This window comes from Medicago truncatula, chromosome 7, assembly GCF_003473485.1.
Source record: "Medicago truncatula cultivar Jemalong A17 chromosome 7, MtrunA17r5.0-ANR, whole genome shotgun sequence".
Classification (NCBI taxonomy): domain Eukaryota; kingdom Viridiplantae; phylum Streptophyta; class Magnoliopsida; order Fabales; family Fabaceae; genus Medicago; species Medicago truncatula.
This window is the reverse complement of record NC_053048.1, coordinates 34904504-34932339: the sequence shown is the minus strand read 5'-3', so window position 1 is coordinate 34932339 and position 27836 is coordinate 34904504. Positions and strand designations below refer to the sequence as shown.

The following is a 27836-nucleotide window of genomic DNA, read 5'->3' as shown; positions in this document are numbered from 1 at the left end:
CCGGATTACATAATCCGGAAACCCCCTAAACACCCTTTTTCAAGGTAAAACAGTTCGGATTATATAATCCGAACTGTATCAGCACAAATTCTAAACATGTTTGTAACATGGATAGTCATTTTATGGACAATATTAATCTTCCTAACTCTCATCCTTCTGTTTTGGGTCATTGTTGCATGTTCTTAGTCAAAATTCGGGTTTTCGGACTTTCACAAAAAATCAGAAAAAATACAAGGACCATGACTCCCTTAGAAAGACCTTATTATGGGACTCCACCCCTCAAAATCTAAAATTCCATCGTTTAGACCCATTTTTCATTTTTTAAAATTTTTCATATCCTCAGAAAAATCCAAAAAATTTGCATTAGTTTTATTTGATTTTTAGAATTTTTTGGTGCTATTTTTATATTTTCATGATTTTATTTGACATGTTTTAGCATTTGTTATATAATGTTTTTTGTTGTTTTTAAAAGTAAAACTCAAAACTGCTAAAATGTGAGAAAGTCTGATGCATGATTATACATAAGAATTATATGTTTGTGAAAAGTAATATTAATACGGTATGAAATGTAATAATTTGGGTTGGCAAGAGAGGATATATTGGCGGCTAATCCCCTCCCCCATTGCACCCAGTCACTACTTTCCCACTCCAAACTAAACACGTAGAAAACATTCTCGATGCGTAACTGCGCCTAATTCCCTTCCATTACAACAAACAATGGCATCATCTCAAAAAAAACTTCACCGTTCAATCTTTCAACTTCCACCATACTTCTTCGACCATTGTCGTTTTCTCCCTTCCCCTCCCTCCCAAACCCTTCAACCACCTTCAAACCACATCGATCATATTCAAAACGCCGTCGTTTCGGGTTCTAGCTTAACATGCAATACTTGTAAGGCTCAGTTCGATTCTTTTCAAGATCAACGTTCTCATCTCAAATCCGATATTCATCGATTCAATGTTAGTTTCATTATATACTTCACTATGTTCATCTTGTAATTGATTATTTGTTTATTTATTCAGTTTTCGAGCTTTATTGATTTTTTGGTACAGTTTAGACTTTAGAGTACCCTTTTTTATTTAGAAGATAAAAATTTCAAGCTTTTTTATAAGGTGACTTGCAATTGTGTTTAATCCATAGTCACATAAAGTAATTTGTGTTGGTAGGGTATACTGTATGAAAGTAATTCGATATCTATTCGAGCTTCGGTATGGGTTGCACTGTAGTAAGCTATCAACAAATTGTTTAGTATACAATATCGGTGTGAAATTATTCTACACACACTTCCAATGATTCGTTGCCACATCAATTAATGGATATGACAATTCATGTGTTTTCATATTCAATTGCCGTCCAATGCTTTGTTGCCGTGTCATTGGATGATGCGCGTGTGTAAAATAATTGTACATTGACGCATACACCCTCTGGTAATTGTTATTATAAGCCAAAATTGACATTTTAAATTCATTCAATAAATGATATTTTTTTAAACCTTCATTCAATAAATGATGTATGTCGTCTTTAATATTAACCACATGCATCATTTATTAAATGAAGCTAAAATGTTAAATTTTGCTTATAATAGTGATCGGAGGATGTATTAATTAAATTATTAATTTAAAATGATTTATGTGTGGATAGTTTCACATGAAAGTTAGTTAAACAATAAATTTGAGCATAGAAATCACCACGTTTGGAGGAAAAAGCTAATAATCATAGCTTCAAGTTAGAATAAATTCTAGAGGCAAAACCTGTACTAAACAAGGACGGTCAAACATACCAAAATCAGTTTTACGGCTTCTTTCAAAAGCGAGTCTGCACTATGTAAAATTTACGGTGCACATTATGCTTTAAATCTAGAGAACTCGGACCCTTTTTTGATTGAGCTTCTAGTCTTGTCATTATTTTTTGTGTTTTGGAATCTTGGAATGCTTATGTTTGTGAAATCCTAGCCTGATATGCTTATGTTGATGATGATAGGTGAAACTGACAATTGCTGGGAAAAATACCGTGAAGGAAGAGGATTTTGAGGATCTGACATCTGATTTTGTCGAAGACTGGGATGTGTCAAGTATTATTAGTGAATGAGTCTCCAGGTCAAAGTGTTATCCGTGGTAAATCTGTTGAAAGCTGTAAACATAAGCTATTCGTCTGTCTTCAGACAGGGCAGAGAGTTTCTATCTGGAAGTGTTTGATAAGGAATGTGAGCGAAAATGTGTTGTATGATGATGATGTTGAGAGGTTGAAATCTCTGACCGTTGAGCCCAGGAATAACACCCGATTGAGGATTGTTCTGCTTGCATCCGGTGGGCACTTTGCTGGTTGTGTCTTTGATGGCGATACACTTGTGGCTCACAAGACATTTCATAGGTTAGAAAATTCTTTTTGTTACTAAATATTTTAAAAGGAGTTATAGTTTTGCACTTTTTGGTGATATTTATCAAATAAAATATGGTTGAAATTTCATTGAGGTGGAGATTAGTAGTATATGCATGATATATACACCATGATAAAAGATTAATATTTCAATATCCGTGAAGCATACTGTTTATCATCAATTCCTGTCATATCGGAGGTCTAGTCCGTTGGAAGTATTATTGTTGGATTGATTTTGGCTGGCATAGCTCTTGTTACCTTTTCTTTTAACTGGATGAGTCAAATGTAATGTTCCAAGCCAATCTTGTTATCTTATATAACTTTTAATCAATTTTGCTGATAAGTTATCCTCATTTTAGGTTTTTATTATGAACAGCCAACATTGGCGATTAGGATATAGATGCAATGATTTTATAAAAAATTGTTGAATTAAACTTTTAGTCTTTTATCTATAGTGGGAGGAAAATAATTATAAAATGACTTGATACTCTGAAATTGATATTTAGTCAAGACAAGATACGTCGATGGTATTACAATAGACAGAACACTGTTTTCTATTTAAACTTGTGCTAAAGCTAGACTTTTTTATGACACAATATTTGATCTTATGGGATGTTTTTCATATAATTATACTCAGAAGATGAAAATGAATGCGTGTAACCTATACATTCTTCTTCTAGTTTGTTGATTTTTTTAGCTAAATTTTACAACGAGAATGAGGAGAATGTTGTATGATTTATGCCTAAGTTTCTCCAGATAGTTGTTTGGCTTTTTTGTATTTCTCTTTCTCTCCTGCTCCCAGGTTTTGTTTTCCAAGGCGGTATGAGCTATATCATATCATACATACCTCATAATTATTGACCAAATTCTTATCTTCCTATTTTCTTATTCATTTTTATTATTAGTAGTTCTATTTACTGTAAAATTGAAAACGGAGTTTCAAAATTTGTTTGTAATTTTAATCTCTTCTGCAGATATGTTGCGAGGGCCAAGGCTGGAAAAAAACAGTCATCTAAAGATGCTTTTGGCAAGACTGTACATTCTGCCGGTGATTCACTTCGTCTTCACATGGAACATTCACTAATGAAGGTATTTTTAATCAAAACTATATTGCTTTGCTTGCTAGTTTTATTATATTTTCATTTTACCAAATGTTTTATTTGCTTCATGTTCTGAAATTAACATATTGAGTTGGCCAATTTATTGTGCATCATGGATTGAATGTAGTTATATACTCCCTCCGTTCATTTTTAAGTGTCGTTTTGGAATATTAACACCAAATTAGCGATGTGTATTTTTGTATCTTTACTTCCTATTATACCCTTATTTTAATCCAATAATATATTCCTATTGTTTTGCACACATTATATCTTTCCAATAAATTTAATATGTTATCTTTCTATCGTAACAAACAATTGTTAGTTAATATCTTTTTCTCCAACAAATTCCCCCCCTTTTTTTTTTTTGCACACTATGTCTCTCTCATAACAAACAATTGTCATAACAAACAATTGTCAATTTTAAGATAACAAGAAACAAACTTTGTTAAAAATAAAAAAACTTTAGTTTTTCAAATATATAACATTAATTAGTTTTATTGAAAAAGATAAGAGCAATTGACAAAAGGTATAATTGACAAAGCGTACCCTTATAATACCAAAACGACGGTTAAATAGGAACACTAAATCCGCACTCAAACGACGCTTAAAAAGGAACGGAGGGAGTAGTTGTTAACAAATGTGTGTTATAAACATAATGTATTTGTTTTGCTTTTTTAAGAGGTGAGAAATGGAAAGTTGTCTGTGTATGTTGGTATAATTACTTGAAATTTGTATGGTAATGTCTTTTCAGAAAACTCTGCTGATTTTTTTCATCTTAATTTATTATGCAACTACTATACAATTTGCTGTGCTATTTCCCATGTTGAAAATGGTTTATAAAATGTTAAACTGTTAAAAAGAATTTCTCCTCTTAAAGTACAGGCTGCTTATTCTCAATTATTTATGATTAAAACTAGATCGTCTACCTGTGCTACCGCACGGGTCATATACAATAAAAAAAAAAAAAATACTTAAATGCAATATTACATATTACATACACAGCTAAAAATTTGGATGTCATGGTAACTAAGATGATTTTATTTCATATTACACATTTTAGGCATATAAACCTTTTCCAAAGAGTACAATGAACCATGCTACTTCTACATAAAATATAAATTAATATATTATAACCGAGCAGAACATATTCAAATATAAATATTTGTTTAGTCTAAAAATTAATATCAGTAACACTTACTCAGGATCTTCCATAGACATGTCAATGTGCTTACTCTTTTGCCATCAATTTCCTTCTCTATTAACACATATTTTTCAACATGTCCAATGACATTTGAATCCAATAACATTGGAGTTCATCAACACTAAGTTTAGAAGGAACCAATGAGCCATTTTCCACAATAAAAACAAAGTGTTAGTTTTATAGCATGGCAAAAATGACAAATTATATACAAACTTAAAAGGAAAACTTATTTTCTTAAAGAGTATGGATCCCTTATTTCACTTCATACTTCCTGAATAAGAGAAATTCAGCAATAGTACTCATAGAAAGGTTGCAATGCGAAAAACAAAAGATTCTGAAGACATAAACTATCATCACAAAAGAAAAATGAAGACATTGAATCTAATATTAGTTTGCAACCAAAATGTCACATACCAAATCATATAAAAAAAATAAAAAAAAACTCACCAGCTAATTTTTCCTTCTTGTCGGAATCTAATCTATTTCCATGAGAGAAAATCAAAATGATAGATAGGTATATTACTTTCCTCAACTTTGGTAAACTTTGTCCTGTCAATTAAGTTGAGTTTAAATATATAATGAGTAGTTTGATACTTGGAGACATTGTGAATAACCAACAGATTTTTAATTTCATAAGAGGATCCTTCTTCTACCAATGATTGCTAATTTTAGGCAACAGCTTCTTTTTGACAGTGGCTTGAATATTTCCAAGCTGTAGAAAAACAACAAACATATCATCGACGTGCTATAATTTGACAAAACGTTGTATAAAAACATATCTAAAACAAATAATGATGTTGAAGGAACCTTCTCATTTGCGCATGGGGTAACTATTTCAATGACCAAAGTTTAACATTTCTCATTTGAACAATGCATTGGAAACTGACAAAATTAATATGAAATCAAAAGGCGTGCAACACAAATATCCAAACATGAAGAAACAAAGAGCCACAATTAATGAGATATATACATTATATTTCACCGACACTTATGATTGAAGGTGTGTCTCAGTGTCCGACATGTGTTCTGTTTGACATGGAAACTTGTGATTACAATGAATTGGTGTCGACGTATCGGTGTCGTGTCCGGTGTCCATGTATGTGCCCGTGGTTATGGTCATTTAATTAGTAATGATGGACATTCAAAAAAAAAAATAGAACTGATGGCCAAATTTCCAAAAAATAAAGAAAATGAAGAGCAAGACTTATGGAGAATACGCTTATTGTCATGGAGAACTACTTGATAGTACATATTTAAAAGGCCATAATAACTTAATTGCAAATCACATTTCAATAGTAATCCAATATTTGGCAACTCATTAGTACAAAGAAGTATATGATTTTCTTTCTTTATTTTGAAGCTCTCAAATGTACTTACCAATGGCAAAGTTGCTGCAATAAGATTAACGGGATCAAGTCCATTAAAATATTGAAGCCTTAAACCTATATATGAAATATTAAACAGTGTAAATAAGATGTCAAAATAATCCAAATTATCTTGTACCAACTCTTGCTGTGATAATTTGATTAGCTAATATGTAAAAAAGAATCAAACTATTCATATATGAAAACCTTAGTAACTCCCATTTGCCTCCAAGGAATATGTGGGCCAATACTTCTTCAAAATGTTTTCAGCCATTTCACAAATGACTTTTGTGTCATTTCTTTTCAATCTTGCAGTCTTTTGAGTCGGACTATATCACAACAGACGTGTCTGTTAAGAGAGTAAACACTAACATTGTCATACTGTTGTTAAAAGAATTAAAAATCATTGTCAAAATGTCTTCATCAATCAGGGATATAAAATGATAAAGATATGAATAAAGGGACTGAGAAATATAAAGATCTTGTAGGAAATAGAGGACTTACTCTAGAAAGTTATGATTGTACAAATCTTCATCTGGTTCGGATTCGTCACTATCACTCACAATCTCACGATTTTCGCAGTGGTTTTCAATGAGGTGGAAAAATTAGACATTCAACGGAGGGGAAGGAAGATCTAGCAAAGGCAATGACAACCCCGGTCTTCTCTTATCCTCGCGTCAACATGATGAATGGATGGTGTTCTTCATAAGATAGTGGCCGAAAGTGAATATGATAAGGGTTTAGAAACTTAGATGAATGAAATTGTTGTCTTTATGGGTGAAAGAGGTTATGCATTGTGCAATAGAAATTAGAAATGAGTTAGGTTGACAAATACATGTAGGTGGGAGAAATGACAATTAATGTTTGTGATTTTCCAATGCAATGTCCCTTGATATCCATGCTTGTTATAGACTGACATGCACAATTATTAAATTAGTATTGGAAAATGTATTGAGTGGGACTCAATAATTATTGCTTGCAAGTTTCCAATGTTATGGTGTCTCCATGCTTATATAGAGCACCTGTGAATTTTAAATGAGGCATATTGAGCATTTAATGGGTGTGGTTATGCATTTTGCCTCCAAAAGGGTAGGGTTTAGGGTTTTGGAAGTAGGGTTGCATGTTAGCTAGGATTAGAAATAAGTATGATGATATGATTGCACCTGCTAAGCTTCATTTGCCAAGACTTTAGAACTCATAATGTCATGTGTGTATTCACTTATAAATTGTTTTACAAGGTAGCAATGATAATTGGCCCTATTGATCATGATTTTTGACAAATTGACTGTTGTATTCTTCTTCCAATTTTAGATAACTCTTCCAGTTTTACTTACTACTGTTGTTTTGTGTGTTTGAGTACTTGTGCATTTGTGCAAAGCTATATGTAAAATTGGACTGACTATTGGCATATTCATATTGCAGGAAGTTCGCGAACTACTTACTGCTTGGAGACCTTATTTCGATGCTTCTGTTTGCATTTTTATGCACGCGCCTTCAAGTAGTCGTCAGCTGCTTTTTGATAGAGAAAAGCCATGTTTTACCAATTCACAATGTGTTAGAAATATTGCTATGATTGTCCGCAGGCCTACCCTCAGGGAAGCAAAACGTGTGTATGGCCAGTTGACACTAGTATCCTATGAAGCAGACGAGAAGGAAATTTTCCCGAGCAATAAACAAGACGTAGTGCCAACTCTCATTGACACGCCTCCTGCTAGCAAAGTGGACATGGCTAGGTTGGATATAAACGCTAAAGCTGAAGCTTTTTCCAGTAACAAAAATGATGAACATCTTGCTTCAAGTAAAGTCAAAATTGAGAGTGAGTTTACTATCAACTCAACTCCTTTACATCAAGCGGCACAATCTGGTGATGCTGTAAAGGTTATGGAACTCTTGGAACAGGGCATGGATCCATGCATTAAAGATGATAGGGGTCGAACCCCATATATGTTGGCACCTCGCAAGCAAATCAAGAAAACTTTCAGAAGGTTTATGGCTTCAAATCTCGACAAATGGGATTGGAAAGCTGCACAAGTGTTTTGTCCATTGACCAAAGAAATGGAAAAATATCAAGCTGCTATGAAGGTGATTCTGATATTTCTAGGAATAAGGTTTTTTTTTTTTTTTTTTTTATGATTTATATAAAATGAAATGATTACATTTTTTTACTGTCAATACCTTTCTCTTTATATTTGATGACTTGCTGATAAATGTTATTGGCAGTACAAGGGAGACTAGGCAGTAAGTATGTTTGGTTGAAAACATTTCATGTTAGGGAACCGGTCCTCACAAATCGTGATGCATTGAAGTTTTGACTTTATTAATCAAATCTAAGAACTTCTGTGGAAGAGTAATTAACTGCCTCCTTTTGTGCTTGTACAGGCAGAGAGAAGAGCTAAAGCAAAAGAATTGAAGAAAATACGTGAAGCAGAAGAAATTAAGGCTCAGGTACAGCTTTAATCTTTCGGTCACTATGTAGTATGAGGACCTCATGTTAGTTTTCTAGGACTTGCTTACGATAGATATTACCATAGGTTGTCAATAGGGCCACTTTCACGTCGGAGCAGGCTGTGGCTGCTATCATCGGTGTTGTAGCTTTAGTGGCTGCAACCACGTCTTTAGAAATCTCGGCCAATGGTTCAAAACCCCTAAACTATCCTTAAAAAGGGGTGTTACTGAGTTGGGGGGGGGGGGGGGTGTTTTGGGCATTTCACTTCTTATCAGGGCTAAATAGTTCTAAGAGAACTCACAAAACTTCACGATATCACTGTCAAACATTGAACCAGAGAAGCTGCTATGCACATTTATCGACCCAGCAGCTGATGACCCAACATTCAGCAACCCAGCATCTTGCGACCGGGTGCCTGTTTCTGCTCTGTTTCCGGTGCCATGTTTTAGGTCATTGTATGTGTCTAGGGCAAATGGATCACGAAGAGAGAAAACAGAAATATGGATAAATAAAGAGAACACATGAAGGGTGAAAAAGTGTGATTATTCAATTTTTTATTTATTTGGTTCAGATTTCAGAATGGAATAATTTTGCATCAAATTGATTTACAATATATCATATCTTGTTATTGTCTTTAAAGCTTTAGTTTTTGTAATTATAATTTTAACAACTATTAACAGGTCAAAAATACTTTCTTCAATTGCTGAGATTTCCCTTGTTATTGAAAGCTATTTATTTATTTTTTAATGTGTAGTTACTTTAAGCCTTAGAGGCTTAAGCTTGTTTGTTTTCTCGATTGTTGTTGGTATTTACTTGTATGCTTTGCTTAAGATCCATGCCTTTTTATTGCTATTTATTAGTATTTCATGAGTTGAGTTTTTTATTTCATTTTCAGCATCTTTGGTTACAGTATTAGTTATTTCATATGCATATATTATTTTAGAATAGTGATCATTCCATACTGCATTATAACGCCACAATGTTTTCGGGGTCGCCTGCTACGCGCCACTATCCGTGATCTACATCTATGATTTTACCTTCATTTCTCTGTTTTTCTTCCCACCTTTTGCTCCAAACATTACACATTTAGCTTGTTATTGAGTGTAGTTTGAGGGTGCATGAACAAATGAACTTTTTTGTGAATTATGAAAATGAGAGGTACTCTTCACTCTCATACTTCACCGTTTTCCAAATTCAATTTGCTATTCTTTGTTCTGATGCTTATAGCTTTAGTTTGAATCGAGCTACAGTTATTCTGAAGAGTTTTTGTTGAGAAGCTTTGATTTGCCATGTTGTGTTTCAATCATATACGGTTCTGATGCTTATTGTTGTTGATATTTATTGCTTTGACAAATATTGGATGTGGTGTTCAGGCTGAAGCTGCTGAAAAACAAGCGATTGCTCCAACATCTATTTTTTGGTGGTGGCCGGGGTCTCCAACATCTGCTACAGGACAATCTCAACCAAAAAGTGGTGCAAAATTATCGAAAGAGGTTAATAGTGATTATTTTCTGGCTGAAAATATAAATATAAACATTGCTATTTTGGTGTTTGGCACACATAAATTAAAGCAGTCGTTATCTTTTTATTCTGTTCTCTCTTTTGCCCTTTTTAGTGTGACCAAAATGCATGTTATATTAGAGTCTTATTGATTTTAGAGAATGTTTTCTATTTTCACCTTTATTTCTAATTATGAAATTTTTTACTTTGTTTCTCGTTTTCAAGATTTGTACTAAAAAGAGTGAAAATAATTTTTTTTATTGCACAACTATTTATTTGCTTTCACTATATCATTTACAAATCTTTAGAACAGGAACCAAAGTGAAATAAAAACAAAAATGTTTTGTAACTAAGTGAGTACATGAAATAAAAACAAAAATGTTTTCGAAAACCATTCTGCAATTTATCTTCTGTTTTGTTCTGTTTTATTTTTAACATTTGTTCGACATTAAAACAGATTTTATTGTGTTAAAATTACATTACACATTTATGAATGAACTGATAAATATTTTAATCTTCTGGAATTTGTTTTTATCTAAAAAATAAACAGGAGGAAATAAAAAGGGCACAGGATGCAGAAAGAGAAAAGAGAGCAGCTGCTACAGAGAGAAGAATGGCTGCCCTCAAATTTCCGGCTAATAGTACAACCACTTCAGCTAATAGACTTTCAGACGCCAATGAATGTGGATTAGTCGGGAATACAACATCATTTTCCTGTTGTAATTCATCACTTGCTGGTAAAGTTCCTTTCCACCGGTTTAATTACAAATACTGCAGCTCCTCATGCATGCATATACGCAGATATCCTAGAATATGGATGGCAATGTATTTTCCCAGAATTACTGTAATTCTTTTGCAAGTTAAGATTGCTCCCAAAATCTATTTTTTAATTACATACTAGATTTTTAGCGAAAAAATCAAAAAACAGAAACGGTGGAAGGAATGAATGGTAAAAATCATTTAGAACATTCCTTCACCATGCTTTTCTAAACATGAACATAGTAAAATGACCGAAATGCACATGACATTGTTCCTGCATGGTTTTTCTTATTGTTCAACAAAGCACGCTCTCCGTTGCTGAGATTAGATGCTCCATCAGCTGATAAGATCCAGATCTGAGGACCTCCTTGATTGGCTGGGGATGAAAGCTCCACTACAAAATCAGCGAGTACTTAGGATTTTATGCTTCTCCTGGGAGGAAGACTATATCATATTCAGATGATTAAACCGATCATGCAACCGTTCTTCCTGCCATGTTTGGTTTTTTGAGAATGTGCTTGATGGGGGAAGTCAATCTTAATGACTATCCTGTGAGTAAGACTATGATGGTCCACATTCCCCAAACATGTGACCTGTAAGGATGTAGTGCTTAAATTGACACTTCGAGTTTATTTAAGTCTATGGTGTACCACAACCCCCCCAAACACGTAGCTTGTAAGGATGAGATGCTTTTTACTTCTTTGTTAGAGATGGTAGGACATTGGTATATGGTAGTCCACAACCCCCCAAACATGGAGCCTGTAACGGCGAGGTCCTTCACATGGTTGAAACTTTCAAAGCAGCGTTCATTTATATTCTCAGAATTAGATAGGCATTCTGCCGCATTGGATTTGTGTTTTGATTACTATTAAAATGGCATTTTTTTTTCTCTTTCTTCCCTTTGGGTTTCCAGAATAAATTCTATATTTGTGCCGTTTCATTTGGTGCTTCACTCAGTGCGAAACTTCTCACCTACTTTTTAAGAGGAAACACTTCGCTTTGGTTCTGTCGTATTTCATTTATCAAACAATTAATGACATATGTCCTTTTTTCGTTATGTCTTGTCTTCAACGTATAGTGTGTTTGCTGACATTCATCTTTCTTATGACTTTGCCTCTTGTCGATTCTTTTGTTCTTGAGGTATTATCTTCTTTTCCCTTAACTCTGTGCTTTCGTTTTAGTTTATCATTTTGTTTTAACTCAATGGTGATTATTCGTGAGATAGAGTTTGACGAGAGGGGGGTTGCAAAACCTCAGCCGAATGATTTTTTGTAGGGTAAATACCTCTTTTCGTCCCTGTAATATTAGCGAATTCCGGTTTTAGTCCCTGTAAATAAAAAGATTTAGATTTTGTCCCTGTAATTTCAGATTCTTCCACTTTTGGTCCCTCCTTTCATCACGTCAACAAAATCTGCATCAATTACGTCCCTGTAATTTCAGATTCCTCCCACTTTTGGTCCCTGTAATTTCAGATTACTCCACTTTTGGTCCCTCATGCAGATTCTGCTGACGTGGTGGAATGAGGGACCAAAAGTGGAAGAATCTGAAATTACAGGGACAAAATCTAAATCTTTTTTTTTTACAGGGACTAAAACCGGAATTCGCTAATATTACAGGGACGAAAAGAGGTATTTACCCTTTTTTGTATTTCAAAATGTGTTATTCTCTTGCTAAGTGATCTGATGGTACAATCAATTGGAAAGTTTATCACAAAAAAGTCTTAGGCTTTCCGAGTGACTCTAATTCTAGCGATTCATCTAGTAGTGATGAGAGAGATATTCTCATTTCCTCTTTCTCATGGCTTAGACAAAGACCCGTTAAAGTAGCGATGGACTCCGCCGGCACCGAGCTTGATTCGGTGCACCCTGAAGTTATATAGTGCTCATCAGAATACTGTAGGGCTTTTCACGCCAAGGTTGCTGTTTCTTCTACTGGGAATGAAAGTGATCTGATCCTAAATCCTGTTAGGGATGAAGAAAGTGTGATTATGCGTCGTCCAATCAGAGCGATTAATGAAGCGCTTTATATGTGCGCTAGTAGCGTGTTTGGGGATTTGCACGTTAGGGTTCCTTTTACATGCTTCAAGTGCAAGATGCTTACAGTAATTAATACCCGCCCCCCCCCCCCCCAGTTTCACCCTACAAGGATTTCAAACACCGTTTTTTTTTTTTTTTACTTAGAGACAATAATTCTTGTACTGAAATCATTTTCGATAACTCTGGATGGCACAAGTTTCCTTTGTATTGGGAGAGGGAACCTGCCTATCTCAAAGACTTTGATTATGATAAGTTGACCGAATCTGAGAGATATGCAGTAAAATTCTTGTCTTTTGTTCCCATAAGCTGCAAGGACTTGATAGATAATGAATTTAATGTTAATGTACTCCAGAATTTACTTCATAAATTTTTTTTGCCGATGTTTCAATAATGTCTTTTTTAAGCTTGTGGATTTGCATGTTGTTATGTAGGAAGAATGTCTCCGCTAAATGACGCCGAGTTCAAGACCTATTTGGCAAAGGCTAGAGAAAAGAGAGCCACAGTTTTGCAATCTGGTGCCGCTGAAGCAAAATTGGACGTTAGTGGTGTTACAATCTGCAAGCTCAAGAGAAAAGGTGGGGGAAACTCAGAGGAGGGGTCACCGTCACTTTCAGACACAGAACCTATTGCTGCACCACCTTTGAACAATGATTCCGCTGCATGCGATTCTAAGGTGGTTCTTCCTTTACCTAGGAAAAAGATTAAGAAGGAGAAGACGTGTGTCCCAATGGAAGAGACTGAAAAAGCATCGCTGTGGGACAGGTGTTTTGATGGAATGGGTTTTGTGGACAGCAATCTAAGCTTCACAAAAATGTGCAGGAGGTGAAGGAGTCTGGGTTGGAAAAGGCTAGTGAGATGCTTGTGGCATACAACCTTCGCTGTGCTTTACTTCGGAAGGTGATTACGGACCAATTTCAATCTGTATTGGGACATGAAAGCAACCGCCGAGACGAACTGAATGCAACCAAAGAAAAATTGAAAATAGCCAATGATATTCTTGGAGATATGAAGAAACAAATATTGAAGGTAAATAAGAGATTGGAGGAAGAACAGACTGCTCTGACTCAGTTGGAGAAAAAGACTGAAAATAACAAGGCATTTGAGGAGGAGGTTGTTGGCTTGAAGAAAAGTGTAGATGCGCTCAAGGGGAAATCGGCCGCGAAGGATATGGAAATTGAGGATTTGAAGAAAAGAATAGACACGCTCAAGGGGCAATCCGCAGCGAAGGATATGGAAATTGAGGATTTGAAGAAAAGTATAAATACGCTCAATGGGCAATCCGCAGCAAAGGATATGGAAATTGAGGATTTGAAGTTAGATACTGCCTTTCGCTATCAAGATGGTTTTGATAAGGCCATAGAACAAGTTCATGTCCTATTTCCATCGTTGGATTTGTCAGAGGCTGACGCTATGAAGTCCGTGGTTGATGGAAAACTAGTATAAGTTTTTTCCATTTAGTCTCGAGGCTTTTTGATGTTGTACTACTAACATTTTGATGTAGGGAAGTGCTGTGAACACTTTTTTTAATACTCTCTTAAATACTCACTTTTTTATTTGGTGAAATCAATGTTGGTCTTACACTTTGGAATAGGTCTCACATGAAGTGGTGGGACTCATGGATTCCACTCAATAAATAAGTGTTAGAGAAAGCGTTGAAAAGAGAGTGTTGCTAACATATATTTTGGAATGTAACCTATGCTGACAAAGTTTTGAATACCTTTACATTTTGATGTTATACGTTTTATTATACTGCCTTTTCTTTTCACCGAGAAGAGTGTGACGTAGAGCATGTTTGACTTCAAACTATAATGAAAGCACAAAATTAAGAAACTCCATTGAGGTCATTGTTGGACTTGGCTATTTGTTACATTTGTTTCTGATTAACCAACTGATAGAGCGCAGATCAGCTCCAGTCTTTTAAATCCATTTACTGTCCTGTACTTTGAACTGATTGAAGACACGTGGCAAAAACAATTTCAATGGCTCAGATTTTAAATCAGCAAATTAAATTATTTTTAATTAAAAAAAATAAAAAACGATTTCTCTTCTCCTCTCCGTCGAAACAAAACACGCTCAAACTTAGCAACACACATTCACCACTACTCTACCCTACTCCGCCATCGTGCTGTCGTAACTTCCCCTCGCTATCGCAACTGCGCGCTGCCGCCGCCGTCACACTGTTACAAGCTTTCATCATATGACTCTCATTTGAAAAGGTTTGTTTCATCATATCAATGACTTTGTCATTTGAAATTTTGTTTCTCGTTACACTTATGGAACCGTTCCACCTTTGTGTTTGATGACAACCATGATAGGATTGTTATAATCTATTTCTCCTTTTTTTGTATCTGGTTAAAGTTTTTTTTTTGTTTACTATTATCATCTATTTCTCCTTTTTTTGTTTCTCGTTAAAGGTTTTTTTTTGTTTTTGTTTACATGTTCTTTTTATTTGTTTGTTTTAAAGGGTATATTTTTATTCTTATATAATCTTATCTTTGCACAATAACTAATATGATGACTCTGTTATTTTTCAGAAAGCATGAATCCGTCGTCTATTTTGGTAGACAATTCTGTTGATAAATTGGTAAACACTATTCTTGAAGAAAATGAGGAACATGGACAAGAAAGTATTGCCGACATCAAACCTTGCTTGGATATGATATTTGAATCCGAGGTAGCTGCTTATGAATTTTATAATGAGTATAGTAAAAGAATTGGATTTGGTATTCGTCGAGAATATGGGAATAAAAGCAAAAAAGACGGGGTTTTAACTTCAAGAAGATTCACATGCTACAAAGAAGGTACACGAAGTGTTGACAAAAGACGTCAACCGACTGGGGAGTCTACGGCAGAAACTAGAACGGGGTGTAATGCACGTATGGGTATTTCACTTGATCGAAAGATAGGGAAATACAAGGTTGTTGACTTTGTACTAGAACACAACCACCTTCTTCAACCGCAAGAGTATGTTCACATGATTCGCTCTCATCGTCGCATATCTGAGGTACAAGCATCACAAATTATAATGGGAGATGAATCTGGATTAAGACCAAAAGAATTGCATGAATATATGTCCAAGCAGGCTGGTGGGATAGAGATGGTTGGTTTTACAAGAACAGACGCTAAGAATTTGCTTCGAACAAAAAGGATGGACTCACTAAAGTATGGTGAAGTGGGTGCATTGATGACTTATTTCAAACAAGAAAGCAAAAATCCATCTTTCTTTTATGACTTTCAAATGGATGTTGAAGAGCAAATAACAAACATATTTTGGGCAGATGCACAAATGATCAATGATTATGGGTACTTTGGTGATGTCGTTACTTTTGACACCACATACAAGACAAATAAGGGTTATCGGCCATTGGGAGTAGTTGTTGGACTTAATAATCATCGACAAACAATCATTTTTGGTGCAACATTGTTATATGATGAAACAATACCTTCTTTTCAGTGGTTATTTGAAACTTTTCTCAAAGCAATGGGTGGAAAAAAGCCTAAAACCATTCTAACGGATCAAGATGCTGCGATGGCAAAGGGTATTTCTTTAGTTATGCCGGAGACATTTCATGGATTATGTACTTGGCATATAAGACAAAACGCTCTAAGGCATGTGAACCATCTATATCAAAGGAGTAAGCATTTTTGTTCTGATTTTGAAGCTTGCATAGATCTACACGAAGAGGAAGATGAATTTTTGAATGCATGGAACTCTTTACTTGTTGAGCATAATGTTTTGGAAGGTTCGTGGTTGCATATGATTTTTCGATTTAAGGAAAAATGGGCATGGACTTATGTTCGGAAAACGTTCACTGCAGGTATGAGATCTACGCAATTAAGTGAAAGCTTTAATGCTGATTTGAAAAACCATTTGAAGTCGGATTTAAATTTAATACAATTTTTTACACACTTTAAAAGGGCTGTCAATGGTAAACGGAACAATGAGTCAGAAGCTGAATATGAGTCAAGACATAAGCTACCTAGATTGAAAATGAAGAAGGCTCGAATGCTCGTCCAAGCCGGAAATGTTTACACCCCAAAAATATTTGAGGAATTCCAAGAGGAATATGAGGAATATCAAGACACTTGCATAAAGGTGTTGAAAGAAGGTTTGTATGCTGTCACAAATTATGATAATGTAAAAGAGAGGACAGTTATGGGAAATCCTATGGAACAAAAAGTTTCTTGCGATTGTCGTAGATTTGAGACACACGGCATCTTATGTAGTCATGCTTTGAAAGTGTTGGATGGCATGAATATTAAGTTAATTCCTGAACACTATATACTAAAGCGATGGACAAGAGAGGCAAGGTTGGGAAGTAATCAAGATTGGAAAGGGATGCATGTTGAACTAGACATGAAAGCCCATTTCATGAAGCGATACAGTGAGTTATGTCCTCCAGCGATTAAATTGGCCAACAGAGCTTCAGAATCTCATGAAACTTACACTTTTTTGTCCAAAGTTTATGAAGAGTCCAGCAAAATAGTTGAAGATATGTTGGCAAACAAATGTGTGGATGGAGAATCAAGTGGAATGGTTCAGGTAACCATATCACTTGGAAATGATAAAACTCAGAACAACGTGGAAACTGTTGTCAAGGCAAAAGGCATAAAGAAGCTAGATTGTTCACGTTCCACTAAAAAACGAGCTAAATCTTGGGTTGAGAAAGATTCTAAAAAGAGAAACAAATACATTCAGTCTCAAAAAAAGAGAAAATCACAGGAAAAACAGTCGTTAGCGGTAAGTTTTTTTCTTCCTTTCTTTACTTATCAATGTTTTAAATTGTTTAACTATATCATTCATTTCACTTTTCTTATATTATGCAGCAACCACCTAACCTCAATTCAATTTCTCTCAATGGAACTCATCATCAAGCTTCAATTCAAGGGACACAATCAAGTCAAGCTAACAACGAAATTCTATGTCAAACTGCAATCCAAGGGACACAATCAAGCGAAGTTGATAATGGAGCTCAATGTCAAGCTACAATCCAAGGGGCACAATGAAGACAAATGACACGTTGAGAAACATATTTTGATGTATTTTGATCGGAAACATATTTTGATGTATTTTGATGGGAAACATATTTTGTTATATGACAATTTACTTGTTTATGGTTTTACTAGTTTTTTTGAATTATATGACAATTTACATGTTTATGTTAGTTTACTTGTTTATCATGGTTTATGTTAGTTCTCTACTGTAAAACAGATTGCAAATAGATTGCAACATACTATACTCAGAAGCAGAAGTTTTATAGTGATATTTTTGGCCGATTTATTTTTAACTGCAATGAAACATAGCAGAGTTTTTACAACAGATTTTTTAAATATCAAGAGCAGAATTTTAGTTGATACCACATGAAATTTGTACCTGTAACAGAATTTTTATATGTCAGCAGCAGAAGTTTCAGAGTGATATTTTTGGCCGATTTATTTTTAACTGCAATGAAACATAGCAGAGTTTTTCCAACAGATTTTTTAAATATCAAGAGCAGAATTTTAGTTGATACCACATGAAATTTGTATCTGTAACAGAATTTTTATATGTCAGCAGCCGAAGTTTTAGAGTGATATTTTTGGCCGATTTATTTTTAACTGCAATGAAACATAGCAGAGTTTTTACAACAGATTTTTTAAATATCAAGAGCAGAATTTTAGTTGATACCACATGAAATTTGTATCTGTAACAAAATTTTTATATGTCAGCAGCCGAAGTTTTAGATTGATATTTTTGGCCGATTTTTTTTTTACTGCAATGAAACATAACAGAATTTTTAGACCAGATTTTTTAAATATATATCAAGAGCTGAATACCACATGGAACTTGGATCAGCAACAGAATTTTTATGCCAACAACATAAGTAAGTTTTAGGATTTTTATGCCATCAACATAAGTAAGTTTTAGAGTGATATTCTTGGCATAATTTTTTACTGCAATGTAACATCAACAGAATTTTTACAGCAAGTTTTTTAAATATCAAGAGCAGAATTTTTATAGCATTTGACAACACGTCTACACCAATCACAGGACTTGCAAATGCTTAATTACTAAAATCTTGAGAGGCATACATGAGGCACGGGCATATCTGAAGCCTGAAGGATTATTTTTGGGTGAAATTCAATACTAATACTCTTTAAACACCACTAAACAAACAATCTTTAATTCAATCACCACCAAACACGCTCTCATCGATTTCAATCGTCTCCATGAATCTTCAATTCGGTCCTAACCCTGTAAAAAGGAGGAAATAGTGAAGATGACGGCGAGTCAAAGAGGGGAACCGGAAATTGTGGCGGAACACTGTTGAAATGCAGAAGAGAGAGAAGAACGGCGGCGTACTAACGAAGAAGATGAAGGAGAGGAGAGGGGCGGAGAAGAGTGACGACGGAGAGGAGTGAAGAAGGAGAGCAGAAACGTGCACTGTTTCTCGTTTTATTTTTGTTTTTGTCAAAGCAAAAACTGATTTTGTTTTTAAAATCTGATCCGTTAAAATTTGACCCTGCCACATGTCACACATCGGTTACATTAACAGGAAATTGGAGCAATTTTGTAATGGACCAGATCTGCACTCCATAACGAAACACACACTAAATCGGAAAATCAAGTGGCTCCCACTTCTCTCTCTACCCATAAGTATAGAAACCAAACAATTTCTCTGAACTTCCCGTAAATGCTTATCGGCGATGGCATCGTCTCAAGAAAAACGACACCGTTCAATCTTCGAACTTCCATCAAACTACTTCGACTCGTGTCGTCTTCTTCCTTCTCCTCACTCTTCACTTCCCGACCACCACACCCAAACCCTTCAACCACCCTCAAACGACGCCGTTGATGATATTCAAAACGCCGTCGTTTCGGGTCCTAGATTGACCTGCAATACTTGCAAGGCTCACTTCGATTCTCTTCAAGATCAACGTTCGCACTTCAAATCAGATATTCATCGATTCAATGTTAGTTTCAATTAACACCTTTTGATTAATTATTTCTCCGTTTACTCAATTTTTGAATTTTAGTTATTTTTGGTTCAGTTTAGAGTACCCATTTTGATTTTTAAGAGAAAAAATTCAACCTTTTTTATTGGGTCATTTGCAATTGTGTAAAATATTATCAAATTGTACCCATTTTCCTTAAAATTGGAAGAAATCAAACATTTTCTGATTGATTTTCAGTTGTGTTTTGTGTATTGGAAGCTTGGTATGCTCATGTTTGAGTTCAAAGTTCCAACTTAGTGTCTGTTTTGATTGACTTATTTGAGCTTATCTAAGTTTTGTTGGATTAACTGGGACAATTTATGATAACTGCTTATGATAGGTGAGCTAAATTTTACAACAGGAATGAGGGGAATGTTGTAATGTTGTATCATTTATGCATAAGTTTCTCCAGACAGTTGTTTGTAAACTGCTTTTAGGTTATTTCCATAAGCTGCAAATAAGTTGTTTATCCAAACAGGGCCTAAATATCCGTTTTGGCTTGTGGATGTAAAATGGAATGGTAGTGGTTTTTGATTGGCTGATATGATGGATGTATTGACAACAGGTGAAGCTGACAATTGCTGGAAAAAATATTGTGAAGGAAGAGGATTTTGAGGATTTGACATCTGATTTTGTCAAAGACTATGACGTGTCAAGTATATCTGGATCAGAAAGTGATGACGACGATGACAGTGAAAATGAGTCTCGTAGTCAAAATCTAGTGCCTAATAAATCAGGCATAAGCTTAAAACAAAAGCTATTTGTCTCTCTTCAGACAGGGCAAAGAGTTTCTGTATGGAAGTCTTTGATTATGAACGTGAGCGAAAATGTGGTGTATGAGGATGAGCAAGTGCAGAAAAATTTGGTGGAAAGGTTGAAATCTCTGACGGTTGAACCTAGTGATAAGACCCGTTTGAGGATCGTTCTGCTTGCATCTGGTGGGCACTTTGCTGGTTGTGTCTTTGATGGTGATACAGTTGTGGCTCATAAGACATTTCATAGGTTAGCAAATTCTTTTCTTTACTAAATATTTTAAAATGAGTTAGAGTTTTGCACTTTTTGTGTGATTTATCTAATAAAATATGGTTGGAGTTTCATTTACGCATACCATGTGAGGTGGAGATAACCAATATATGCATGATATATATATATATATATACACACACACACCATGTTAAAAGATTAATATTTAAATATCTGTGAAGCATGCTGTTTATCAATTCCTGTTGTGTTGGAGGTCAGTCCTTTTGCTGTCATATACTCTATTTACATTTTCTTTTAACTGGATGATTCAAGCATAAGTAACGATTAAGACTGAATATTTTTGCTCTTGCATGCAATGTTGCAAGCCAATCTTGTTAAGATTGTGTGTACCTTTTTTTTTTTTGAAGAAAAGATTGTGTGTACCTGTATGGCTGTATTCGTAATGCCAGTTATTTATCCCTTATAACTCTTAATCAATTTTACTGATTTTCTCTTGGGTTCCTAACATTTTGGCTATCCACATTTTAGTTATATTATGAGCGATAAACATTTTGTTTAGAATTTAGGTGCAATCATTTTATCAGAATTGTTGAAATTATATAGTTTTAGTCTTTTATGTATAGTGGGAGGAAAGTAATAATAAAAAGACCAGACACTCTGAAATTGATATTTTGCGATGCAAAATATCTTGATGATGTTACAATAGATAAAGCATTGTTTCCTTTTTAAACTCATAATTTTAATTGAATAACATAACATGGAAACAAAACAGGAAATATGACAACCAATTCTAAGATAGGTATTTTAAAATATTCTAACAAGATGAAAATGAATTTGTGTATATATACATTCTTCTTGTATGCTGATTCTGTTCAGCTAAGTTTTACAACGAGAATGAGAGGAATGCTGTATCATTTATGCCTAATATTCTCCAGATAGCTGTTTGGCTTTTCTGTAGTTCTTTTTCTTTCCTCCCCTCAGGTAGTGTCCCAAGGTGGTATGACCTATATCATATCGTACATACCTCATAATTGTTGACCAAATACCTATCTTCCTATTTTCTTATTCATTTTTATAATCACTAGTTCAATTTACTGAAAATTGTAAATGGAATTTCAAAATTTGTTTGTAACTTTAAACTTTTATCATTCGTATGCAGATATGTTGTGAGGGCCAAGGCTGGAAAAAAACAGTCAGCTAAAGATGCTTCTGGCAGGACCGTACATTCTGCTGGTGCTTCACTTCGTCGCTACAACGAACTTGCATTAAAAAAGGTATTTTTAATCAAACCTGTATTGTTTTACTTGCTAATTTTATTTTATTTCCATTTTCTTTAAAAAAATTATTTGCTCTTTGGTGTTCTGAAATTAACATATTGAGGTCATTTGATCCACAAGTTGGATCCAAATATGGTTTATGATAGAACACTATGGCGTCATTTGATCCATGTAGCCGACCCCACTTAGTGGGATAAGGCTTGGTTGTTGTTGTTGTTGTTGTTGTTGTTGAGCTAGCCAATTTGTTGTGCATCGTGGTATTAGACGTAGTTGTACAATGGTTAACAAATGCGTAGTATAAAGAGTAATACTATGTGTGTTTTATTTTTTGTTTTTTTCAAGAGGTGGGAAGTGGTAGGTTGTGTGTATGTATGTTAGTAATAACTAGAGATTTGTATAGTAATGTCTTTTCCGAAAACTTTGCTGATTTTGTTTTCTTAATTTATTGGGCAACAGCAATATAATTTGTTGTTCTGCTATTTCCCATGTTGAAAATGTTATATAAAATATTAACTGTTAAAAGAATTTCTCCTCTTAAAGTACAGGCTGCTTATTTTCAATTATTTACCTATAATTAAAATTACTGCTGCTAACTTCATTTGTGAAGACTTTAGAACTCCTAATGTGATGTGTTTGTTTACTTATAAGTTGTTATACAAGCAATTATAATTGGCCCTATTGATCATGATTTTTGACAAATTGACTGTTGTATTCTTCTTCATCCAATTTTATTTATTACCTTTTTTATTGTGTTTGGGAGATTGTGTAGAGTGACATGTAAATCTGAACTGATTACTGGCATGCTCATATTGTAGGAAGTTCACGAACTGCTTACTGCTTGGAGACCTTATTTTGATGCTTCCATTTGCATTTTTATACACGCACCTTCAAGTAGTCGCGAACTGCTTTATGATGGAGAAAAGCCATGTTTTACCAATCCGCAATGTGTTAGAAATATTGCTATGATTGTCCGCAGGCCAACTCTCAGAGAAGCAAAACGCATCTATGGCCAGTTGACCTTAGTATCCTATGAAGCAGATGAGAAGGAAATTTTACAAAGTAACCAACAGGACGGGGTGCCAATTCGCAAAGCTAAAAGAAATGGCGCCCCAACTGTGAGTAAAGTGGACATCGCTGGGTTGGATGAAAACGACAAAGCTGAAGTTTGTTCTAGTAACCAAAATGATGAACCTCTTATTTTAAGTGATGACATAAGTGAGAATGAGTTACCTGTTATATCAACTCCTTTACATCAAGCAGCACAATCGGGTGACTCTGAAAAGGTTATGGAACTCTTAGAACAGGGCTTAGATCCATGTGTCAAAGATGAAAGGGGACGGACGCCATATATGTTGGCACCTGACAAGGAAGTCAGGAACACTTTCAGAAGGTTTATGGCTTCAAATCTCGACAAGTGGGATTGGAATGCTGCAAAAGTGCCTAGTGCATTGACTAAAGAAATGGAAGAATCACAAGCTGCTAAGCAGGTGATTCTGATATTTTTAGGAATAAGTTTTTTTTTATGATTTATATAAAATCAAATCATTAATTTTTTTTTGCTATCGATAGTTTTCTCTTTATTTGTGATGACTTGCCGATAAATGTTATTGGCAGTAAAAGAGATACTAGGAAATAAGTATGGCTGGTTGAAAAACATATCCTTTATATTAGGGAACCTTTCCCCACTAGACGTGATTATTACCTTTTATTAATCAAATCTAAGAACTTCTGTGGAAGTGTAATTATTGCCTCCTTTTGTGCTTGTGCAGGCAGAAAAAGATGCTAAGAGAAAAGCTAGAGCAAAAGAATTAAAGAAATTACGTAAAGCAAAAGAAAAGAAGGCTCAGGTACATCTTTATTCTTTCGGTCTCTATGTAGTGTGATGACCTCACATTAGTTTTCCTGGACATGTTTACAATACATATTAGCAGCGGTTGTCTATAGCACCACTATTGTGTCGGAGCAGTGGCTGCTATCAGCAAGCTGTGGCGTCACATATTGGTTTCACAACCTTAGTGGGTGCAACTGCATCTTAGAAATCGCGGCCAATGGCAGCGCTACAGGGCTAGAACTTCAAAACCCCTAAAATACCCTTAAAAAGATATGTTACTGTGTTGGGGGGATTGTTTGGGTTGGGGCATTTCACTTCCTATAGGGCTTAAGAGTTCCAATAGAACTCACAAAATTCACATTCTCACCTTCAAACATTGAACCAGAGAAGCTGCTCCCCACATCCTACCTCCGTTGACCCGGAAGCTAATGATCCAACGTCCAGCAACCGGCAACCCAGCATCTCGCGACCAGCAGCCTGTTTCTGCTCTGTTTCCGGTGGCATAATTTTGGTCATTGTATGTGTCTGGGGCAAATGGATCATGGAGAGAGCAAAACAGAAACACAGATGAAGAAAGAGAATGCCACTTTATGTGAAGGATGAAAAAGTGCGATTATACAATTGTTTTATTTATGCGGTTCAGAAATGAATTAATTTTATCAAATTGTTTTATAATATATCATGTCATATTATTGTCTTTAAAAGCTTTAGTTCTTATATAATTGTAATTGTCACAATTATTACCAGGTCAAAGTTACTTCATCCAATTGCTGAAATTTCCCTTGTTATTGAAAGCTGTTATTTAAATTTTAATGTTTAGTTACTTAAAGCCTTAGAGACTTAAACTTGTTAGTTTTCTTGACCGTTGTTGGTATTTACTTGTTTATTTTGCTTAACATCTGACATTCTATTTCTAATAGTTCATGAATTTGGGTTAATTATTTAATTTTTCGGCATTTGTGGTTACAACGTTAATGATTTCATTTAAATATAATTACTTTAGAATAACGGTCATTCCACTAGGTGCTATTCCGCTGCAATGTTTTTTATGGTCGGCTGCAACATGCAGTTTTTGAGTTTGACAACTATGATTTTACCTCCATTTGTAAATGGAACTCAACTGACAGTATCATCTTTAACATGCGCACTCTTCAGTCATTTTTTACTTACAATTTGTTAGGATTTATATGAAGTTTTCAGAGTTATCTTGATATTATTGCATAGTCGACTAGAGTGAAAACGGTACCCACACCTTCAAATATTATTCCTCTGTTTTTCTTCCCCCTTTTGGCTAACAAACATAGTTTGTAAATGAGTTTAGTGCAAGTATGAACTCTTTGTGGATTGTGAAAACTTGAGGTACTCTTCACTCTCGTACTTCACCGCCGATTTGCAAATTCAAATATCACTCTTGTATTTCACTGATTTGCATATTCAATTTGCTATTCTTGGTTCTGATGCTTATGGATATAGCTTAAGGCTGGCTACAGATATTCTGAAGAGTTTTTGTTGAGAAGCTTTGATTTGCCCTGTTGTTTTTCAATCATATATGGTACTGATGCTTATCGTTGTTGATATTTGTTGCTCTGACAAAGCTTGAATGTGGTTTTCAGGCTGAAGCTGCTGAAAAACAAAAGATTGCTTCAACATCTGCTACAGGACAATCTCAATCAAAAAGTGGTGTGAAATTATCGAAAGCGGTTAGTACTGATTATTTGCTAGCTGAAAATATAAATAATGTTATTTTGGTGTTTGACACGCAAACAGAACAAAGCAGACATTCATATCTATTCTGTTCTCTAAGATTTCTCTTCGCCCTTTTTAGAGTAACCAAAATGCAGGAGTCTTGTTGGTTTTAAAAAAATGTTTTCTATTTTCCCTTTTACTAATTATGAATTTCTTTACGTTGTTTCTCGTTTTCAAGATCTGTACTAGAAATAGTGAAAATAACCTTTTCTTGCACAACTATTTATTTGCTTTTCACTATATCCTTTACTTTGTTCTATATTTTAAAACATCTAATTTATTGTGTTAAAATCACACTGCACATTTATGAATGAACTGTTAAATATTTTAACTATCTGGATTTTGTTTTTATCTTTAAATAAACAGGAGGAACTAAAAAGAGCACAGGATGCAGAAAGAGAAAAGAGAGCAGCTGCTGCAGAAAGAAGAATGGCTGCCCTCAAAATTCAAGCTAGTAATTCAACCACTTCAGCTAATAATAGTGGATTAGACGGTGACATATTATGTTCCTGTTGTAATTCATCACTTGCTGGTAAAGTTCCTTTCCACCGGTATAATTACAAATACTGCAGCACTTCATGCATGCATGTACACAAAGAGATCCTAGAAGATGGATGACAATGGATTCCCATTATTTCTCTGTAATTCTTTATGCAAGTTAAGATTGCTCCCAATATCCATTTGTTCATTATATACTAGATCAGAAAAAAAGGCAAAGAATGGTTACATTTATTTAGAGGTTTTTTTTGCTATGCTTTGTCAAACATGAAACATAGTAAAAATATTTATGTTTCCTGCATGCTATTTTTTGAATCTTCCATTTTCTAAACAAACAGGCCAAATATTTTAAGTTTGAGTTTTTTTTTTTTTGTTTTAACAGAATTATAAGTATGAGCCTAAGATAGGTAAAAAAAACAGTTAAAAACTGTTTTCTAGTATTTTTTGAATCCACGTTTAAGTAAATAAATATTCTCACTTACCAATTTGAAATCACTGTGGTTTTATGAAGCTAAAAGTTTTCAAACGCATGGTTAATTAGAAATCAAACTTGAGTATCTCTTGAGTCTTGAGCGATTTTACTTTAACTAAAATATATTTTTTTTGACAAGACTTTAACTAAAATATGTTAACCACTTTTTTAAGCAAAATATATGCTAGGCATTAGGATTCATCCCACAAATAATAAATTCCTATTAAGTCTGATTCCATGTACCCCTACACCTGTTACAGTTATAAGAGTAACATCTAATTATCATTTTCACTTCTAACATTGTATATCAATATGCTGACTTTCACCAAAATAAAATCAAAATGCTGACTTATTTGTAGATTTAGCAGATCGATATAACGACTCTTGTAGATTTTGATTCAAAATATCAAAATGAGGTCAAACTTTCAAGATCTCGTATATGTTAGCACCCTACATTATGAGTATCCATATTTAATTGATTTTGTAGAATGTGATGCGATAACTTTCACAATATTTAAATTAGTAAAAATTCACAAAGTAAATTTTATGAAGATTTTATGTATTTATTTTTAAAAATAATGTTGTTTTTAATTAAAAAAGAGTTGACTAAAAGAATAATTTTTTTTTTAATTTTCGACATGAGTTTACACATGCCTTGTGTTGTCACATCAATTAATGAGGTATAGTAAATCATATTTTTAACTTATTAAATGATGTGGCAACTCATAATTAGATGCATTTGTAAAACTTTTTTTATTCCAAGAGTGTTGTATAATAACAAAATTTATGCAAAGTGAGGTGATTTTGATTGGTGAGAGATGCGTCACTTTATCTCTCACCATAAAATTTTATACGAGGAAATCATTCCTGTAGTTACATGTCTCTTTGCAGATAGATCAAATCATACAAGAATATAATATCGACTAATAAGATTTTTTCAACTAAAAATAAAATCACGAACATAATGACAGTATTTCTACAAGAAGTAATTTTAGTTATGAAAATACATTTACTTTTTCAAGCAGATCTGGCGTGTTTCCATTACTAATGGAAACCATATCTTAGAAAATACAATTCTATGAAGTAATGAGAAAGACATGAACGATAGTGAAGATCCTTGAACGTTGATCAAGCTACTATAAAATTAGTGCTTATAAAAATATGCTACCACCTCATAGCAACATTTAGTAAGCAGCTTATAAAATAATAATAATTAAGGAAGTAAAATCATTGTTTACACCTAGAATTATATAAATTCTTAACTGAAAAC

The 27836-nt window shown here is 34.3% G+C and overlaps 3 protein-coding genes across 4 annotated transcripts; all 3 read left to right on the top strand.

Moving 5' to 3' along the window:
- Positions 1-595: 595 nt before the first annotated feature.
- Positions 596-14533, top strand: LOC25498875 (ankyrin repeat and zinc finger domain-containing protein 1). Its single transcript, XM_013593847.3, is given in 9 exon segments — positions 596-960; positions 1982-2082; positions 2084-2371; positions 3352-3466; positions 7465-8124; positions 8422-8487; positions 9862-9981; positions 10539-10725; positions 13215-14533. Coding segments are annotated over 9 exon segments (2175 nt in total). The 5' UTR covers positions 596-717; the 3' UTR covers positions 13610-14533.
- Positions 14534-15322: 789 nt separating this feature from the next.
- Positions 15323-17823, top strand: LOC112416263 (protein FAR1-RELATED SEQUENCE 5-like). Its single transcript, XM_024769497.2, has 2 exons — positions 15323-17524; positions 17611-17823. The coding sequence occupies exons 1-2, from the start codon at positions 15323-15325 to the stop codon at positions 17788-17790; spliced, it is 2382 nt and encodes a 793-aa protein (XP_024625265.1). The 3' UTR covers positions 17791-17823.
- Positions 17824-19356: 1533 nt separating this feature from the next.
- LOC11435360 (ankyrin repeat and zinc finger domain-containing protein 1) lies at positions 19357-26395 on the top strand. Of its 2 annotated transcripts, XR_003007179.2 has the most exons (8): positions 19357-19737; positions 20324-20760; positions 21902-22016; positions 22835-23506; positions 23789-23866; positions 24236-24457; positions 25464-25550; positions 25963-26016. XR_003007179.2 is itself a non-coding variant. In XM_003623689.4 (7 exons), the coding sequence occupies exons 1-7, from the start codon at positions 19471-19473 to the stop codon at positions 26212-26214; spliced, it is 1908 nt and encodes a 635-aa protein (XP_003623737.2). In that variant the 5' UTR covers positions 19360-19470; the 3' UTR covers positions 26215-26395. The 2 variants fall into 2 exon arrangements, 1 of the variants encoding a protein (XP_003623737.2); XM_003623689.4 differs by lacking the exon at positions 24236-24457 and having other exon boundaries at positions 19360-19737; positions 25963-26395.
- Positions 26396-27836: the final 1441 nt, after the last annotated feature.

Excerpts from the sequence above, each read along its gene's own strand:
- LOC112416263 (XM_024769497.2), top strand. The coding sequence starts at position 15,323 with ATGAATCCGTCGTCTATTTTGGTAGACAATTCTGTTGATAAATTGGTA. Across the intron at positions 17,525-17,610 it reads AGGAAAAACAGTCGTTAGCG|CAACCACCTAACCTCAATTC; the intron begins GTAAGTTTTTTT and ends TATATTATGCAG.
- LOC11435360 (XM_003623689.4), top strand. The coding sequence starts at position 19,471 with ATGGCATCGTCTCAAGAAAAACGACACCGTTCAATCTTCGAACTTCCA. Across the intron at positions 20,761-21,901 it reads GCTCATAAGACATTTCATAG|ATATGTTGTGAGGGCCAAGG; the intron begins GTTAGCAAATTC and ends ATTCGTATGCAG. Across the intron at positions 23,507-23,788 it reads AATCACAAGCTGCTAAGCAG|GCAGAAAAAGATGCTAAGAG; the intron begins GTGATTCTGATA and ends GTGCTTGTGCAG.